The sequence below is a fragment of the Astatotilapia calliptera genome, chromosome 15, assembly GCF_900246225.1.
Source record: "Astatotilapia calliptera chromosome 15, fAstCal1.2, whole genome shotgun sequence".
Classification (NCBI taxonomy): Eukaryota; Metazoa; Chordata; class Actinopteri; order Cichliformes; family Cichlidae; genus Astatotilapia; species Astatotilapia calliptera.
Window position 1 is genome coordinate 25,486,689 of NC_039316.1, and position 19,751 is coordinate 25,506,439.

The 19,751-nt window shown below is 43.4% G+C and overlaps 1 protein-coding gene across 1 annotated transcript; it reads left to right on the forward strand.

The window, feature by feature from the left end:
* The first annotated feature begins 17,117 nt into the window (after positions 1-17,117).
* Positions 17,118-19,520, forward strand: LOC113006778 (stonustoxin subunit beta-like). Its single transcript, XM_026142950.1, has 3 exons — positions 17,118-17,722; positions 18,172-18,218; positions 18,456-19,520. The coding sequence occupies exons 1-3, from the start codon at positions 17,697-17,699 to the stop codon at positions 18,989-18,991; spliced, it is 609 nt and encodes a 202-aa protein (XP_025998735.1). The 5' UTR covers positions 17,118-17,696; the 3' UTR covers positions 18,992-19,520.
* Positions 19,521-19,751: the final 231 nt, after the last annotated feature.

The window sequence follows — 19,751 nt, forward strand, 5'->3', positions numbered from 1 at the left end:
GGTAATAAAAGTGAAGCTGAGCAGGTGCGAAAACAATGATAGACTGTTCAGATTACAAACATTATTATTATATATTTATTATTAACATTCTGTACATTCACCTTTATTTTAAAGGTGAATGTACAGAATGAGAAACATCATATGATTATTTCCACGTTTGCAGCGAGGCCAACTGTGAAAGCAAAAAAATAAATAAATAAATGAAATCTGTGTACGTGGAGGATGTGGGACAGATTCAGTCCTCTAAATGGAAGTCACCACCATTTCCATTCAACTGAGTGTCTGTGTTCTTGTGTTACTCTATTTTTTCTTAAAATAGAGCAAAGGTCATCATACTTGCCCAGGTCTAACAAACTAACGTTGGGAGTTTGACTCATTGACTTGCACCGTTGTTCTTCACTGTGGGGATTCAGGCTGGGCAGGTGTTCTGGTCGACCCACAGAGATTCAAATATGAATATAATCTGCCAACATCTTTTACTTCACTCCCGTTTTTGTGGTTGGTCGTGGCAGCGGCACCCCAAATGAAATCACCACAGCCTGTTTGGGTGAGGGAATGATGCAGCCTGGTTCTCCCAGAGGTCACTTCCTGTTTAAGGAAGTTTCTTCTCTCCACTCTCAGAAAGTGCTGCTCACTGTTGGCTCTCTCTGAGGCTGTAATGCCTGTGATTTTAAAATACAAAAACAGTAGATACTTCATGGTACCTACACCTATCAAGTATTTGAAAATTCATGGCAGTAAATACTCAGTACATAGAAACATGCATATTGTAACATATTGTAGTGATATTGCACAGTGGTGGACTCACTCGAGTTGAAATGTTAGAGTTTTCGATATGGATGCCTGAATGTGAATAATAACCTATATCTTTATACTTTTGTAGACTCTCTTTGTCCTTTATTTCATGTGATTGCATGAAACCACACTGCAGTACTTATTCCTCCATCATGTTAAAGAAAACCTGAGAAGTGATGCAAACACATTTGGCTGTAAAAGAGAAATGTTTACCCTTTATGATGCTCTTCTATACACATGAAGAACAATGAATAATCATTTAAACACACATGTCTCTGTAAGCTGCAGCTGTGTATGACAGGCAGTGACCTGTCATACACCTGAGGACCTGTGAGTTCAGCTAATGGTCAGGTTTGTCAGGCGTTGTGTGGAGGCGAGGAAGAAGGAACCCAAACGCAGGACTCGCAGGTAGGTGAAGACTGGTGAAGGTTTATTATAAGGAGTGGGTGAACAGAACAGAGGTAGAAAATGGCTGGCTGGCTGGACGACTGACTGAAAGACTGAATGGCTGGCTGGACGACTGACTGAAAGACTCAATGGCTGGCTGGCTGAACGCAGGGGGAAACGACAACATAACATCAATGACACGACAAGGGCTGAAGGGAAGAGAGGGCTTAAATGTCAAAGGAGCTTGCAAAAAAAAGCGTCTGGACTTCTTTAAGTTGCTTGAAGACGTTTCACCTCTCATCCAAGAAGCTTCTTCAGTTCTAAGGTCAAATGGCGGAGAGTCCCAGATATAAACCTAGTGGGAGTGACCCCCCACAGAGGGACAAAAGGACCCCCTGATGATCCTCTAATCGCCTGAGCCAAGGTGTGAAACTGGGTGTGGGTCCCAATCAGCCAGAGTTTCGGGTGTGTTCATTGTGAAACCTGGCCCCACCTTATCATGCGAATTCCTGAGGTCAGATGGCCCAGGATGTGAGTGGGCGTTAAGGCGTCTGGGAAGGGATCTCAAAACTGGATTATAGATGGCAGAGAGTTGGTGTCGTAAACCCCCGCCTCTGTTCAAAGATGGTCGCTCACAGTGGACATAGATGGCTTCTTTCACTCCTCTTTCAAACCATCTGTCCTCTCTGTCCAAAATGTGAACATTGGCATCCTCGAAAGAGTGTCCTTTATCCTTAAGATGCAGATGGACAGCTGAGTCTTGTCCTGTGGAGGTGGCTCTTCTGTGCTGTGCCATGCGCTTGTGAAGTGGCTGTTTGGTCTCTCCAATGTAGAGGTCTGAGCATTCCTCGCTGCACTGTACAGCATACACCACATTGTTAAGTTTGTGTTTTGGCGTTTTGTCTTTCGGGTGAACCAGTTTTTGTCTGAGCGTGTTGCTGGGTCTGAAATGCACCGGGATGTCATGCTTGGAGAAAACTCTCCTGAGTTTCTCTGATACACCGGCTACATAGGGGATGACAATGTTGTTGCGTCTGTCCTTCTTATCCTCCCTCGCTGGTGTCTGGACTTCTTTTCTGTGCCTCTTTGCTGACTTTAAGAACGCCCATTTAGGATAGCCGCACGTTTTGAGTGCTTCCTTTACATGTGTGTGTTCCTTCTTTTTTCCTTCAGGCTTAGAGGGAACATGTTCTGCCCGGTGGTGTAGGGTCCTAATTACTCCAAGCTTGTGTTCCAGAGGGTGATGGGAGTCAAAGAGGAGGTACTGGTCCGTGTGTGTGGGCTTCCGGTAAACTTCGATGTTGAGGTTGCTGTTCTCTTCAATGTGCACGACGCAGTCCAGGAAAGGCAAACAGTTGTCCTTTGTGTCTTCCCTGGTGAACTTGATGTTTTTATCCACCGCGTTAATGTGCGCAGTGAAGGATTCCACTTCTTGTGTCTTGATTTTGACCCAGGTGTCGTCCACATATCTGTACCAGTGGCTGGGTACTCTTCCTTTGAAAGAGCCAAGAGCCTTCCTTTCCACTTCCTCCATGTAAAGGTTGGCTACAATAGGTGACACGGGGGAGCCCATGGCACAGCCATGTTTTTGTCTGTAAAAGCCTTCGTTGTACTTGAAATATGTAGTGGTGAGGCAGAGGTCTGGTCCTGCAGCTGCTCCTCAGCCACCGCCGGCTCCCATGCCGCGTCCTGCAGCTGCTCCTCAGCCACCTTCTCCTCGTCGCCAGCGTGGTCGACCACCGGATGACCTGGATGACTGAGAACCTTCACAGACATATTGCTGTACATTTTGGGAGGAACACCCTTCAACTGGTGCGGGAGTATGAAAGGGAATCAAGGAAACTAGCGGATTATAGGAACCATCTCCGTTTCAACCTAAGATGTAGACAAAGCAGAGTTGTTCCTAAGAGCCTGCGCCTTGGATCCACTGTCAGGGGATACAGAACAGACTTGATTCTACAGAGAGCACAAAATCACCTTTTAAGTAAAAGGATAAGACAGGTCCATTTCACCATAGATGCCCTCCAGATCAAGATCAGCCAGACCCTGCAGGAACTGGAAATCCTTCTACCCTCTCCAATCTTAGAAGAGGTTTACAAGTTTGTGGACAAGGCTCAGCGGGCCCAACACTCTAAAGGAAAAGAAAGACAACGCAGGAAATTTCACACCTTGCTTTCAAAAACACACACTCCTCATCCTGAACCTACACAACCCAGAGAAGAAAACACACCTGAAGTCAGTCAGGAGAAATGGGTTAAGAACTTTTCAGACAGGATTCTCACTGAACCTGAAAAGAGAGTATTAGCCAAAGGACTCAATTTTGCCATTTCTCCACAACAGTTGCCCATAGTGGACCTCATCACAGCCACAGAATCTGCCATACGGATTAATAAATTATCACAGACAGAAGCAGAGCAAATCAGGATGAAAGTCTCAGCCACGCTCTCCAGTGCCAAAGTCCCTCCATCCAACCTCACAATACAGGAAAAGAAGGCTGTCGCTTCCCTGAGCAAAGACCACAACATCACTGTTTTACCAGCTGATAAGGGAAGATGCACCGTGGTCCTAAACACTACAGATTACCATACAAAGATCACTACTCTCCTCAGTGACAACAATACCTACGAAGCCCTAAAGCGAGACCCCACAAGCAACTACAAAAAGAAAGTTATAGCTTGCCTTCAAGACTTTGAAAAGGACAAAATTATTGACCGCCTTACGTATCACCGCCTTTACCCAGGGGATACCATACCCTGCACCTATGGACTTCCTAATATCCACAAGGAAGCTGTCCCACTCAGACCCATAGTCAGTAGCATAAACTCAGCCACTTATAACATTGCTAAACACCTTGCTACCATCCTTGCTCCTCTTGTGGGGAACACCCCACACCACATCAAGAACTCCACCGACTTCACCGACAAGGTCCAGAAACTTACCCTGGATCCAGATGAAACCATGGTGTCCTTTGATGTAGTCTCTCTCTTCACTTGCATACCCACCATGGAGGCCATGGAGACTGTCAGAAAACGACTACAAGAAGACAGCTCCTTGGAGGACAGGACCAACTTCACACCCGATCAGATCTGCACACTGTTAGACCTCTGCCTCACCACTACATATTTCAAGTACAACGAAGGCTTTTACAGACAAAAACATGGCTGTGCCATGGGCTCCCCCGTGTCACCTATTGTAGCCAACCTTTACATGGAGGAAGTGGAAAGGAAGGCTCTTGGCTCTTTCAAAGGAAGAGTACCCAGCCACTGGTACAGATATGTGGACGACACCTGGGTCAAAATCAAGACACAAGAAGTGGAATCCTTCACTGCGCACATTAACGCGGTGGATAAAAACATCAAGTTCACCAGGGAAGACACAAAGGACAACTGTTTGCCTTTCCTGGACTGCGTCGTGCACATTGAAGAGAACAGCAACCTCAACATCGAAGTTTACCGGAAGCCCACACACACGGACCAGTACCTCCTCTTTGACTCCCATCACCCTCTGGAACACAAGCTTGGAGTAATTAGGACCCTACACCACCGGGCAGAACATGTTCCCTCTAAGCCTGAAGGAAAAAAGAAGGAACACACACATGTAAAGGAAGCACTCAAAACGTGCGGCTATCCTAAATGGGCGTTCTTAAAGTCAGCAAAGAGGCACAGAAAAGAAGTCCAGACACCAGCGAGGGAGGATAAGAAGGACAGACGCAACAACATTGTCATCCCCTATGTAGCCGGTGTATCAGAGAAACTCAGGAGAGTTTTCTCCAAGCATGACATCCCGGTGCATTTCAGACCCAGCAACACGCTCAGACAAAAACTGGTTCACCCGAAAGACAAAACGCCAAAACACAAACTTAACAATGTGGTGTATGCTGTACAGTGCAGCAAGGAATGCTCAGACCTCTACATTGGAGAGACCAAACAGCCACTTCACAAGCGCATGGCACAGCACAGAAGAGCCACCTCCACAGGACAAGACTCAGCTGTCCATCTGCATCTTAAGGATAAAGGACACTCTTTCGAGGATGCCAATGTTCACATTTTGGACAGAGAGGACAGATGGTTTGAAAGAGGAGTGAAAGAAGCCATCTATGTCCACTGTGAGCGACCATCTTTGAACAGAGGCGGGGGTTTACGACACCAACTCTCTGCCATCTATAATCCAGTTTTGAGATCCCTTCCCAGACGCCTTAACGCCCACTCACATCCTGGGCCATCTGACCTCAGGAATTCGCATGATAAGGTGGGGCCAGGTTTCACAATGAACACACCCGAAACTCTGGCTGATTGGGACCCACACCCAGTTTCACACCTTGGCTCAGGCGATTAGAGGATCATCAGGGGGTCCTTTTGTCCCTCTGTGGGGGGATACTCCCACTAGGTTTATATCTGGGACTCTCCACCATTTGACCTTAGAACTGAAGAAGCTTCTTGGATGAGAGGTGAAACGTCTTCAAGCAACTTAAAGAAGTCCAGACGCTTTTCTTTGCAAGCTCCTTTGACTACGATGACCTGGATGACTGAGAACCTTCACAGACAGAGGGCTTAAATACACGACTAACAATGCAACGATTGGAGACAGGTGAGTGAACAGCTGAACCTAATGAACTAATGATAAATGGGAAGAGGACTGAACATAATGCACACAGGCCAAGGCTAACACAATAAAACAGGAAGTGGAACAGGCAGTAGATAAACAGTGAACGTGAACTGAAAATACTGGGTCAACGACCCAGAAACCCTGACAGTACCCCCCCCCCCCCCCCCCCCCCCCCCCCCCTTCAAAGGCCGGCACCCGACGGCCGCGAGGAGGACGGCGGCGGCCACTGAGCCGGTCCGGTGGTCGACCACGCTGGCGACGAGGAGAAGGTGGCTGAGGAGCAGCTGCAGGAGGCGGCGTGAGAGCCGGCGGTGGCTGAGGAGCAGCTGCAGGAGGCGGCATGGGAGGCGGCATGGGAGGCGGCATGGGAGCCGGCATGGGAGCCGGCGGTGGCTGAGGAGCAGCTGCAGGACCAGGCGAAGCAGAAGCTGAGGCTGAAGCTGGACCAGGCGACGGCACGGGAGCGGGGGGTGACGGAGCCACAGCTGTAGGGCCAGCGGGTGCGGAAACCCCTGGCTGAGTGAGTATATTGCACAGTGATTATTGCACAGTCAAATACAAGAAAAAAGACAAAACAAAAAACAAAAAACAAATATTGCAAATATTGCACAGTGAAGAAAAGCACCTACAGCTCAGTTGTTCCTGCCGTCCCTTGTCCCCCTGTTTCTCCTCCTTCTCCCCTCCAGTGAGGAGTTAAACAGTGTGATGGCATGTGGGACAAAGGAGTTTTTAAGTCTGTTGGTTTTTGACTTTGGGAGAAGCAGCCTGTCGCTGAATAGGCTCCTCTGATTGTTTACGACCGTGTGCAGAGGATACCTGGCATTGTTCATAATGTCCATCAGTTTCTTTAAGGTCCTCTTCTCTGCCACTGTCACCAGAGTGTCCAGCTTCATGCCGACCACAGAGCCAGCCTTCCTGATTAGTTTCTCCAGTCTGGGTGAGTCCCTCTTTGCTGTGCTGCTCCCCCAGCACACCACGCCATAGAAAAGGACTCCTGCGACCACTGACTGGTAAAACATCCTCAGGAGCTTCCTGCAGATGTTGAAAGACCTCAGCCTCCTGAGGAAGTACAGTCGGCTTTGGCCTTTTTTATACAGGTTCTGCGTGTTGCATGACCAGTCCAGTTTGTTGTCCACCAACAGCCCGAGGTACTTGTATGTGTTGACCACCTCCACCTCCTCTCCCTCTATCTGAACTGGCAGTGGACCTGGTCTGGACCTCCCGAAATCCACAACCAGTTCCTTGGTCTTTGAAGTGTTGAGTTGCAGGTGGTTTGTGTGACTCCATGTGACAAAGTTCCTCACCATATAAAACAAAAACAAGCAAGATTATTTAGCAATTCATTTCAGTTTTATTTATATAGTGCCAAATCACAACAACAGTCGCTTCAAGGCGACTGTATATATCATTATAGAACCTACAATAATATATACGGTACAGAGAAAAATCCAACAATCATATGACCCCCATAAGCAAGCACTTTGGCAACAGTGGGAAGGAAAAACTCCCTTTTAACAGGAAGAAACCTCCAGCAGAACCAGGCTCAGGGAGGGGCGGGGCCATCCACCGCGACTGGTTGGGGTGAGACAGAAACATAGAGTCATAATTTTGTTTTGTTTTCAGTTTACTAAACTTTACGGTTCACTGCTGAGACAAAGTGAGTGGTTTTAAATAGTGTTATGAAATTAGAGAAAAATCTTTCATGTCAGAACTATAGGACATTATGATAATTCTGCTCTCCTGCTCTTTCTTCGCTCACTGTGTGATAATACACTTCTCTGCATTTAAATCATTAGTCATCTGTGGCTCTCTTCCATAGCGTGTCTTTGTCCCGTCTTCCTCCCCTCACCCCTAAAAACCCAGAGGTTTTTTCCTGTTAAAAGGGAGTTTTTCCTTCCCACTGTTGCAAAACACTTTCTCATGGAGGGCGGGTAATATGATTGAAGGGTCTTTAGCTTACAACATAAAGTTCTTTGATTTGATTTGACACCATATAAATAAAATCATATTGAATCTGCTGTTAATACAATAAAAATACAACAATCATTTTATATTAAAAGTTAAATCCAGGAATTTTATGTTGACAGGCAACAATGAGAAGTTTATTAAGGTACTTTTTATCAGTTTATTAGGTATGAAACAGTTTGTTATTCGTGCGTTTCTGACAAATTTCCTCTCAGGAGCAATAAAGCAGGTCTTGTTGTATCTTATCTTACAGGAGTTATTAGTCTGTCTCTTTACTGTCAGTGCAGCAGGAAGTGAACCTTGTAGTATGAGTCCAGGGGAATGTGAATGTGTGGAGGCTGAGGTGATGGATGTGGGTGTAGGCCATGTATACATCTTCCCCTTCACTCATCTTTCATTACCTGCAATCCTTCTCTAACCTCTGACTTTAAGCGGGTGAAGCAGCCAGGTGGAGAATATAAAAAATGTTGGTGTTGGACATAAAAATGTGGCTGATTAACAACATTTTTCATCTACAGCACATTGTGTTAAACCTTTTCCAACCACATGTATACTTTCAGAATCAGAATCAGAATCAGAAAGGGTTTTATTACCAAATGTTGAGCGGGTTTACAACATTAGGAGATTGCTGCGGTGCTTCAGTGCAAACATACTGTTATAAATACTGTTATAAATTAAGCTTAAATGGACAGGAAAATAAAAATGAGAATAAGAATTAAAAGTGCTAAGTAGATAGATAGATATATACATGATATATACATGAGTGCAGGTGGTGATCAGTGCCAAACATGGAATGATGCAGTGAACACAGCGTAGGGTCATGTGTTAGTGGTGGGAACAGTCATACGGTTATTGTTCATGTGTCCAACAGAAGAGGGGAAGAAACTGTTCTTATGGCGAGAGGTTCTGGTGCGAATGGACCGGAGCCTCCTGCCTGAGGGGAGCAGGTCAAACAGATTGTGTCCAGGGTGAGAAGGGTCAGCTGAGATCCGAGCTGCACGCCGCAGTGTCCTGGAGGTGTACAGGTCCTGCAGAGATGGGAGTCTGCAGCCAATCACCTTCTCAGCAGAGCGCACAACACGCTGCAGTCTCTGTTTGTCCCTGATAGTGGCTCCAGCGTACCACACGGTGATGGAGGAGGTGAGGATGGACTCGATGATTGCAGTGTAGAATTGCATCATCGTCCGTGTTGGCAGGTTGAATTTCTTCAGCTGCCTCAGGAAGTACATCCTCTGCTGGGCTTTCTTTATGACGGAGGTGATGGTGGGCTCCCACTTCAGGTCCTGGGTGATGGTGGTACCCAGGAAGCAGAATGAGTCCACAGAGGTGATGGGGGTGTCAGTCAGGATGATGGGGGGGAGTGGAGCTGTGTGCTTCCTGAAGTCCACAATAATCTCCACTGTCTTCTGGGCATTCAGCACCAGGTTGTTGTGGCTGCACCAGGACACCAGACGTTCAACCTCCCTCCTGTAGGCAGACTCATCCCCGTCCGAGATGAGTCCAATAACGGTGGTGTCATCTGCAAACTTGATTAGCTTGACAGACTGGTGGGTGGAGGTGCAGCAGTTAGTATACAGGGAGACGAGCAGGGGAGAAAGAACACAGCCCTGAGGGGAGCCGGTGCTGATGGTCTGGGAGTCCGAGACATTCTTTCCCAGCCTCACATGCTGCTTCACTACAGTTTATGATTATGTTCATGTGTTTAATGTCCCAGGCAACATGTGGAGGAGGTTTTAATGGAGAACCAGAACTTCTTGTTTAAATTGGGGCTATTAAAGCATAAAGACTTTTGCAGAGTCTGTGTACAGAGTATGCTAATTAACCAGTGATCATTAAAGGGGCTGTAAGTAAAGCCAAAAGTTATAATCCAATCACATAATCGTGTAATTAATAAGCAGCTCTAGGAGCCGCTGTTTCTCTGGCTTTTCTGTTAATGTTTGACCAACACGACTTTTCAAAGAGTATTCAATTGAATTTCTTGTGGAATTAAAATCTATTTTTAAGTGTTCATTTTAAGAGCTAACTTACTCCTTCATAACAACCTTAAGTTAGCATTCAGGGTGTGGGTGCTTTGACTGACAGGTAGGAGATACTAGAATGTCATGATGGTTGACCAATCACAGGGAGGTTTTAATCACCTGTCTGAAGCCTTGGTTATTTAAAGGCCATTAACTCTCTGATGATGATTGATGTTTGAGCTTTTTTCCTGCTATACTCTCTCAACACTGTAAAAATGAAAGCCTGCTCTTCTTAAGCTCAAACTGTTGAATGATGCGGAGAGGCGGATGCTGTCCAAGATAAAGACAATGTTGGATAACACCTCCCACCCACTCCATGACATGTTGGTCAGTCACAGGAGCTCGTTCAGTGAGAGACTGAGATTACCGAAAAGCACCACTGAACGACACAGGAAATCATTCCTGCCTGTGGCCATCTCCCTGTACAACGCATCCACTTAACACACTGTTTGCTGCTACAGCTACACATGTTTCTTTTCCAACTATTTATTTATAAGTGACTTATGTATGTATGTATGTATATATATGTATATATTGTACTATTCTTAGTTAGCGTATTGTCTGTCTTGTCTTAATGTTGGTTTAAAATGGAGCACTGTAACAAAAAATAATTTCCCCCAGGGATCAATAAAGTATTCTGATTCTGATTCTGATTCTGAAACAGTTTCAGGTGTTTTTCTCCCGAATGAGGCAGTAAAACATCTTTGATTACTCACACAGGACCTTCTTACACCTGCTGAGATAAACAGAGATGGATCTCACGTAATTAAGAACACATTACGCTGCTCTTATCATACAAAAATGCAGCAGGTATTTTCTCTCAGTCTTGGCAGACACAAGACAACATATAAAATTTAATCCTGTTATTAATGTTTCTGTAACATGAAGCTTGGAACAGAACCGTCTGTGAAATAATGTTTTTATGATGTCATGAATGCCAAACATTCATAATGTAAAGCATCAAATAAGGACATTTACTTTGTAGATATGTTTAACTACTTCAACAATTAAAAGCAACCTGTGAACACCAGCGCTGACTTTTTAAGTACTGATTACTGAACACTTGTTTCACATTTTCATGAAGTTAAATATAAAAGAACTACGAGACTATGAAAGGTCTTCATAGTCCCCCATAACTAAAGCGTTTCTGCCATTTTCACTTGGGACATGACAGCCTGAGACTGATAAGCATATTCTTCTCTGCTGCCTTGGCAATACCTCAATGCTTCAGGGAGATGTGGGAGTCTTTGCACCTCTGTGCAGACTGCTGCATCCATGACTTCAAATAACAAATCAATGGATCAGTCTATGGATGGATAATGCGTGGTAGAACGGATGGATGGATGGATGATAGATGATAGGTATATGGATGGATGGATGGATGGGTGGATATGAGCTGGTTTGTAGCCAGTTTGTGTTTCCAGTCTCATAAAGAAATGTTTCCAGTTTCACTGCTTTTATTTGAGTTTAGTCCTGCAGTGCTGCCTGTAGGTAATGGTGTAGAGGTTGTGTAGCAGTGCCATCTACTGACTGCAGCCAGAACTACACTGAGACCACAGAGACTCATGACGTATTGTAATTTTGTTCATGCTCAACACATAACAAGTGAAGGTATTGCAGAAGTGGCTTGAGCCTGACATCGTTCTAATGGCTGGTTTTTCTAGTGGGTTTATGGACTCATCATGATGTGATGGTTAGTGAATGTTTTCAGTATATGCTGCGTTGTTTTCAGACTGAGGTGTGTGTGTGTGTGTGTGTGTGTGTGTGTGTGTGTGTGTGTGTGTGTGTGTGTGTGTGTGTGTGTTGCTTAATAAAAGCCTTCTTTGCTCTTTTTTTTTTGTGTTATCAGAACTTTATGATGCAGCTGATAAGGACTCGTGCTGTGTGTACTTGTGTGACTTCTGCTCTTTATTCCAAGGGTCATGGTGCAGTTTTCAGGTTTCCTTAAGGAAGACTTCAGTTTGTAGATAAATCCAGAGAGCTGAGACTGTGTGTGAATCTCCTGCTCTCTGCATGTTTCCCGTTGAAGCTGTGGATTCACTTAAGCTTCATGCAGATTATTTTCTCCATCAGAAGGTAACGTACTTTAACTCTGAACACAAAACCTAACAAAATCAACCTGCAGACTTATTTTGTTCGGTGTTCATTATGATCATTTGATCAGTTCAAACATTTTTAGTATTTTAACACCAAACTGAGCAAAGTTACACAAAGTGAGATGTTTATTGTTAACGATTGGGAGACTTTAACTTTGACCTGGCAGGTGGTGTTACTGAGAAACAGCAAGGTTCAAAGTTCTTTACATGGAGCTACAAAAATATTGTTAACATTTATCACTGATTAACAAATCATGACTCACCTGCAGCCAGGAGAAAAGAATCAAACAGGACCATTGAATATAAAATGATTAATCTCAGCAGGAAGGATTTTAATGTTTAATCAAATGTGTTCATGTTCAGGTTCATAAAGTTTTTATGCAGATATCTGAAGTGTTTTATAAAACTCTGAACATTTCCATGGACTTGTTGCCATGTGAGAAATGCTTCATGTTTCATGTTGATGATAAATTTGAATCAACGCTTTTTATAAAGTTATCTTTTTAGCATTTTTATTAAATCATAAATACCATAAAGAGAGAAAATTCATTAGTTTTCACCATGTCTTCTATAAACCAGGCTGAATGATACATGAAGACTGCGCTCTAAAAATCTTCAGCAAACTTAATTGTTTTAGAAAATCCTCATCATAAACAAACTGTAGCAACAAAATCATCTACAAATGTTATTTGGATGTTTTCTTTTCCTGACAGAAGTTATGAAGAACACAACCTCATAATTCAAAATGCACTGATGGAAAAACAAAAAAACATGTTTCTTTTAGTATTACTGCACCTTAAACCATGATGACATCACTGTTTGAACAAATTAAGCTCCTACTGAAGCAGCTGGGCTCTGCTCTTTGTAGTATGAAGGTTTCACTGACCTGCAGTCTGACCGGCTCTGATGGTGATTATGAGAATGTAACAGAGCCCTTGGGTTAAAGCAGCTTCTCTCTGTGTTTCCTCTAAAGGTGAAGATAGAACAACTCTGTAATGGACGTGGACCTGAATCTGGGTGGTGAGGATTTTCTTTATTCTGTCGTGCAGCTGACTTGTCTGCTGAGAGCAGACACCATTCTTAAGAAAGAAATGATATATCATATGACTTCCATTTTCTGCAGCTAGTCTTGGTATACACAGCAACACAGTCTGAAGTATAAATGTTGTTGTGCTGACTGAGCGTGTTGTTGTGTCTGTGTGAAGGTGTGTTCTCTTCTGTGGATCAGTGTGAGCACAGAAAGGAGGGAGTCCCTAACTCTGCATCCACTCTGTGTGGGGAACATGAGAGCCAGATCAAACCTCAGAGGTGAGAGGACCGTCTCTAACTGTCAGGACTCTTCTCTAGGTCACAGCTCAGCTCTCCCATCACAAAATCAATATTGAATCAGTGTGTAACTTTCCCAGAACAATGTCGGACTCTGTAGTTTTCTCTGGTCCCCTGTGACATATGAAGCTGCATGTTCTCCTTAAATTGCTGGCTGTCTAGATAGTTGGGAAACTTTCTGAAGGAAACCTGGTCTTATTAGGAGAGACGGCATCCATCCCACTTTGGATGGAGCAGCTCTCATTTCTAGAAATCTGGTCAAATTTATCAAACCCCCCAAACTGCTTCCTAATTGAGACCAGGAAGCAGAGCTGCAGCTTCTTAATGAACCAGCTTGGATTCACTGTCAATAAGTGCTGGAGTTTGTTTAAAATATTCCAGCATCTTTCCTGTACAACATTAAGCACTTTGAAGTAACTGTTGGAACTGAATCTTCATCGTCACGATTCGTGCTCTGAGCACTATATGTGTTGCATTTAAGGGTAAAGCAGCAGGTTGGACCAGACTCTGCCGGACCTGGAGCTGATCCTGAACCGGGTTGGGTGTCTGAATCCCTGAATAGAGAACGGGTCATGAACATTTACACTCCCATCTCTCAGATGCCATTCTCTGACAAAACGTGAGCTTTGACTGAAAACTACATTTCTTTCTGTCGTTTCTAGAAGCTTCTATAAACCTCTGCTTATAATGTGTCTATTTTATGTTTCAAGACCAAATAAAAAGCAGACATTTGATCCTTGTGTAACCACATGTCTGACTGTGACATCCAGTGGCTCCATCAACCGTGAAATTAAATTTAAAGGCTCAACGTAAGGATGAAAATTTGATTATCATTTGATATTTTTAGAATATACGGTGTATGAAATGTATCCTGTTTTTTCTGACATTTCCACAGAGACGAGCAGCAGCAGAAGTTAAAGGTTCCCCATCACCAGCCTGATAGTGGGCACCAAACAGCTCTGCAGGACATATTTATGGTATGTAAGCACAGAAAACACATATCACCATGGAGAAATACTGCAGTGTTTCTGCTTAATACTACTATCAATCAATCTACCTACAATCTTTTTCATCACAGCTCCTGCTGTTTGGGAACAACACTGCTCTCTGCTCTCTTAAATTTAGTTTAGTCCAAAGTTCATGTTTCTGTTTTCATCAGAGCCAGCTGGGGCTTGAAATGTTGTACTCTTTCCAGGTTTGTCATTACTTATATGGTACAAGTAATGACAAAAATATCTCAAAGACAGTGACCGTGACTGAGTTGGTGCTTTTTCTGCACTGAGCACTTCACAGACAGTTAGATATACTAAATGTGGTGTTGTGTTTAACAGAAGCTAACATTTCTTTCTAGCAACTTGAGGAGAACATTATGAGATTTGTGAAGACCGAGCTGAAGAGGTTCCAGGAGGTCCTAAATCCAGATTACAGAGACGGTGGACTTGATCAGAGTGAAGATGAGGGCCTGGGTGGTACAGCTGAAGAGCAGAAGAGCAGCAGAGAGTCATTTCTAAAGATCACACAACACTTCCTGAGGAGAATGAAGCAGGAGGAGCTGGCCGACTGTCTACAAACCAGTAAGATAATTTAAAATAAGATAAGAAATACACCACCCATAAAAGTTTGTTCGGTGACCTCCAGCTCTGGTGGAGAGGAGGTCCAGTTTGCAACCTATTATAGAGCCAGCCTTCATGGTCAGTTTATTTAATCTGCTGGTGTCACCAGCTTCCACTGGTGATAGTGTGATTTTCTTTGCTAAAGGAACTAAGCGTGTTGTTTTCACTAACACTGGAGTCTCACTATGCTTTTGACAAGCATAGTGAGACTTTTACTGGACTGGAGTCAATCCAGCTGTAAATGTGACAGCTGGGCAGCACAAGTCCTCAGGACCTTAAAACTGACATCACAGTCCAGCAGGGGATGTTTCTCAGTGTGACAAAGGGATAAGCAGTTGTAATGCTCTCCACTTGTCCCAGATGTGTTGACTTTTTTTTTTTTTTTTTTTGCATATTATGCACCTTATTCTGTCTCTCTATTTATTTGCTATGATTTGCTATTTGTCAAAGTAACTTTGCTGCACTGACTATCCTGGGTTTGTTTGTGTACGCATCCTTATACCATAGAAATGCTTCCTTTTGCTTCTTTCTAGGTCTGCAGGGGTTTTTTGAATTTGTTTTTTTGTTTTGTTTTTTGTAAATAGAGCCGTTTAGTTGTGTAAATGTGCTAATCAGAAGTGTGAGGAGCTTCAGATGAGGGAGGAGAGGTGAGCTGTGTTATTGCACTCATGTACTTTTGAGTTTTGGTAATTAAGTTAATTAAGTTTCACATATGATGGAGTTCACTGTAAATTCTCTAAATGTCTGCTGAGTCTGCTTCCTTACCACCTTCCTTGACGTTCGAGTCTGACTACATCACACTCAGATGTCAGGATTCCCTTGATGACAGAAGACTAGTAGTGCGAATGTGTGAAAGGTGTTGTGTGGTGGAGAAGACTTCAGAAATAAAAGTCGCGAAATAAACCTGTTGAAATTATTTATCTTTTTGTTGTCTACAGGCTGCCCACTCATTGTCTGTCACCTTTATCCTAGTGATTTTTTTTGTTCCGCTCCACTCGTTCCTTACATTTTTCGGATCATGTTTTGCTTCCGTAGAACTGCCTGGATAGTAATCATAGTTTTTGTATGTTTCTTTAGGAACCCATGCTGCAGAGTGCCAACGTAAACTGAAAGTTTATCTACAGAAAAACATCCAGTGCATGTTTGAAGGGATCACTAAAGCAGGAAACCCAAATTTTTGTAATCAGATCTACACAGAGCTCTACATCACAGAGGGAGGGACTTCAGAGGTCAATGATGAACATGAGGCCAGACAGATTGAAACAGCATCCAGGAAACCAGACAGACCAGAAGCAACAATCAGACAAGAAGACATCTTTAAAGCCTCACCTGTTAAAGACAAGCCAATCAGAACAGTGCTGACAAAGGGAGTGGCTGGCATTGGGAAAACAGTCCTAACACAGAAGTTCACTCTGGACTGGGCTGAAGACAAAGCCAACCAGGACATCCAGTTCATGTTTCCATTCACTTTCAGAGAGCTGAATGTGCTGAAAGAGAAAAAGTTCAGCTTGGTGGAACTTGTTCATCACTTCTTTACTGAAACCAAAGAAGCAAGAATCTGCAGCTTTGAAGACTTCCAGGTTGTGTTCATCTTTGATGGTCTGGATGAGTGTCGACTTCCTCTGGACTTCCACAACACTACAATTTTGACTGATGTTACAGAGTCCACCTCAGTGGATGTGCTGCTGATAAACCTCATCAGGGGGAAACTGCTTCCTTCTGCTTGCCTCTGGATAACCACACGACCTGTAGCAGCCAATCAGATCCCTTCTGACTGTGTTGACATGGTAACAGAGGTCAGAGGATTCACTGACCCACAGAAGGAGGAGTACTTTAGGAAGAGATTCAGAGATGAAGAAAAATCCAGCATGATCATCTCCCACATAAAGACATCACGAAGCCTCCACATCATGTGCCACATCCCAGTCTTCTGCTGGATCACTGCTACAGTTCTTGAGGATGTGCTGAAAACCAGTGAGGAAGGTGAGTTGCCCAAGACCCTGACTGAGATGTACATCCACTTCCTGGTGGTTCAGTCCAAAGTGAAGAAGGTCAAGTATGATGGAGGAGCTAAGACAAATCAATCCTGGAGTCTAGAGAGCAGGAAGCTGATCAAGTCTCTGGGAAAACTGGCTTTTGATCAGCTGCAGAAAGGAAACCTGATCTTCTATGAATCAGACCTGAAAGAGTGTGGCATCAATATCACAGCAGCCTCAGTGTACTCAGGAGTGTTCACACAGATCTTTAAAGAGGAGAGAGGACTGTACCAGGACAAGGTGTTCTGCTTCATCCATCTGAATGTTCAGGAGTTTCTGGCTGCTCTTCATGTCCATCTGACCTTCATCAACTCTGGAGTTGATCTGTTAGAAGAAGAACAAACATCATCTCTGTTGTCTAAAGTAAGACCCAAATCTAAACTCAAACATCTCCATGAGAGTGCTGTGGACAAAGCCCTAAAGAGTCCAAATGGACACCTGGACTTGTTCCTGCGGTTTCTCCTGGGTCTTTCCCTGCAGACCAATCAGAGTCTCTTACAAGGCCTGCTGACACAGACAGGAAGTAGCTCAGAGACCAATCAGGAAACAGTCCAGTACATCAAGAAGAAACTCCGCAAGAAACTGTCTGCAGGGAAATGTATTAATCTGTTCCACTGTCTCAACGAGCTGAATGATCGTTCTCTGGTGGAGGAGATCCAACAGTCCCTGATTTCAGGAAGTCTCTCCAAAGATGAGCTGTCTCCCTCTCAGTGGTCATCTCTGGTCTTCATCTTACTGTCATCAGAAGAAGATCAGAATGTGTTTGACTCAAAGAAATACTCAGTTACTGAGGAGGCTCTTCTGAGGCTGCTGCCAGTGGTGAAAACTAATAAATCTCAGCACGTTGATAGACGTATGGAGTATCCGAAACAACTAAAGAGGTAGAAAATGGAAATATAAATTAACATTTTTAAATTATACTCTAAACCAATTGCTGTTTTCATTAATGATACAGTGTAGTAGCATACTATGCTAATTCTTTTTGTTAGCAAGTGACTCATAAAAACATTGAACTCGAACGCATTTTCAAAGGTTATTTTTTGGCTTTCACATTTTATAGGATGAAACTATTGAGACCAACATTTTTATGCACTTTTGTTTGTTTTTTTTAAATCAAAGTCAGATTCTTTTGCACTTCTTAGATTCTTAAAACACTTTTGTGGTTTACAATTTGACATCACCAACAAAAGTAACTTGTTCGCCCCCATCAGTAAAATAGCAATTTGATCTAAAACAGTGTCTCATATCAGGAAATTTGAATTCTTTGCATTCATGACTAATGTATTGTGCTTGATAATTTGTATGTCGCTGTCACTATACTTATCTACAGAGTGGACCACAGCACAGAGCAGGTGTTAAGGTTTGCACTGCAAAAATGTAAGTTTGCACTTTTTATTCATCTCTTATTAAATTCAAATTCCTAAATCACTTAAGATGCAAGTGAGAAGCTGATTAGATAATTCAGCTTACTCTCAAAGGTTTTCATTCTGCTGGCACTCTGAAGGGGCACCGATTGTGGAACTGATCTTCTATTCGTGCTTGACTGTGCAAGAATTAAGATCTATAAACTACTATTGTAATGTCTTTGCTTTTACATTGTACTTTCTCTGTTAGACTTCTGCGAACTTGAACTGGACCCAAATACAGCGCACAGAAACCTCAAACTGTCTGACAACAACAGGAGGGTGACACATGTGAGAGCGGTGCAGCCATATCCTGATCATCCAGGCAGATTTGACTACTGGAATCAGCTTCTCTGCAAAAATGAGCTTACAGGTCGCTGTTACTGGGAGATCGAGTGTAGAGGAGTGATTGACGTCGCAGTGACTTACGGACAAATTCAAAGGAGAGGAGACAGCGATGACTGCAAGCTTGGCTCCAACGATCAGTCTTGGAGTCTGAACTGTTGTGAAGATGGTTACCGTGCTTGTCACAACAACTTTAGGAAGGACGTAGATTTGGCCCTACCCTCCTCCGTCTCTAACAGAGTAGCAGTGTATGTGGACTGTCCTGCTGGCACTCTGTCCTTCTACAGAGTCTCCTCTGACAAACTCGTCCACCTCCACACCTTCAACACCACATTCACCGAACCTCTTTATCCTGGTTTTGAAGTGTGGTATGGGTCTTCAGTGTCTCTGTGTTCTGTGTAGGAGGGAGCGTTTCCGCATGAGTGGAAAAATGTTCCCACTGCTGACTGACTGCAGCTGCTTAGACCAGCTAAGAGAATCATGTAGAGATATTTGACTGTTCAAATTTTATTTTAAAGGGCAGAAATGTTTTTAATGTACGAAATTATCAACATAGAAAATCAGTGAATGGAACAGCATTGAAATTTGATGATGTCATGTCAATGCGTGTGTGTGTGTGTGTGTGTGTGTGTATGTTGATAATAATGCATAATGCATATGTTCATAAATGATAACGTGTCATCACGTGGCCCAGGCATTAAGGACGGTCAAACTGTATTTTTTTCTGTTGGCAGAATAACCAGTCATAGTAACCGAAGTCAAGTGTCATACATGCCTTAAAGTCTCTTATCATATCAAATAATGGTACTGCAGTATCGGCAGCACATTGTTTTTCATAGTATTCTCCTCCCACAGAGATTTTGGTGTAACTATAACATGTTGTAACAGGTTCTTCCAGAAATCTTTTTATAGGGTTTCTGATAATCTGAGATCAAAGGATGACTGGATGTCTGAGCATTCCCTTTTTTCTTTTCCATTAAATTTTATATTAAATGTTTATTGTGATTACTATCCTTTTTGTGTGTCTGTCCTGTCTTTTGTACTGTCTGTCATACAGAGTTATTGGTAAAGCCACTGTGCACAGTATGTATATGCAAATTTACTTCAGTTTTACTAAATGCTGAGATGCGTTCAAATACTGAGTGTCTTTGAGATTTTATTT

Bases quoted from the DNA above. Each gene is read 5' to 3' on its own strand.
- LOC113006778 (XM_026142950.1), top strand. From the start codon at position 17,697: ATGGAGTATCCGAAACAACTAAAGAG. The intron at 17,723-18,171 runs GTAGAAAATGGA...ACTTATCTACAG, and splicing joins TATCCGAAACAACTAAAGAG to AGTGGACCACAGCACAGAGC. The intron at 18,219-18,455 runs GTAAGTTTGCAC...TTTCTCTGTTAG, and splicing joins AAGGTTTGCACTGCAAAAAT to ACTTCTGCGAACTTGAACTG.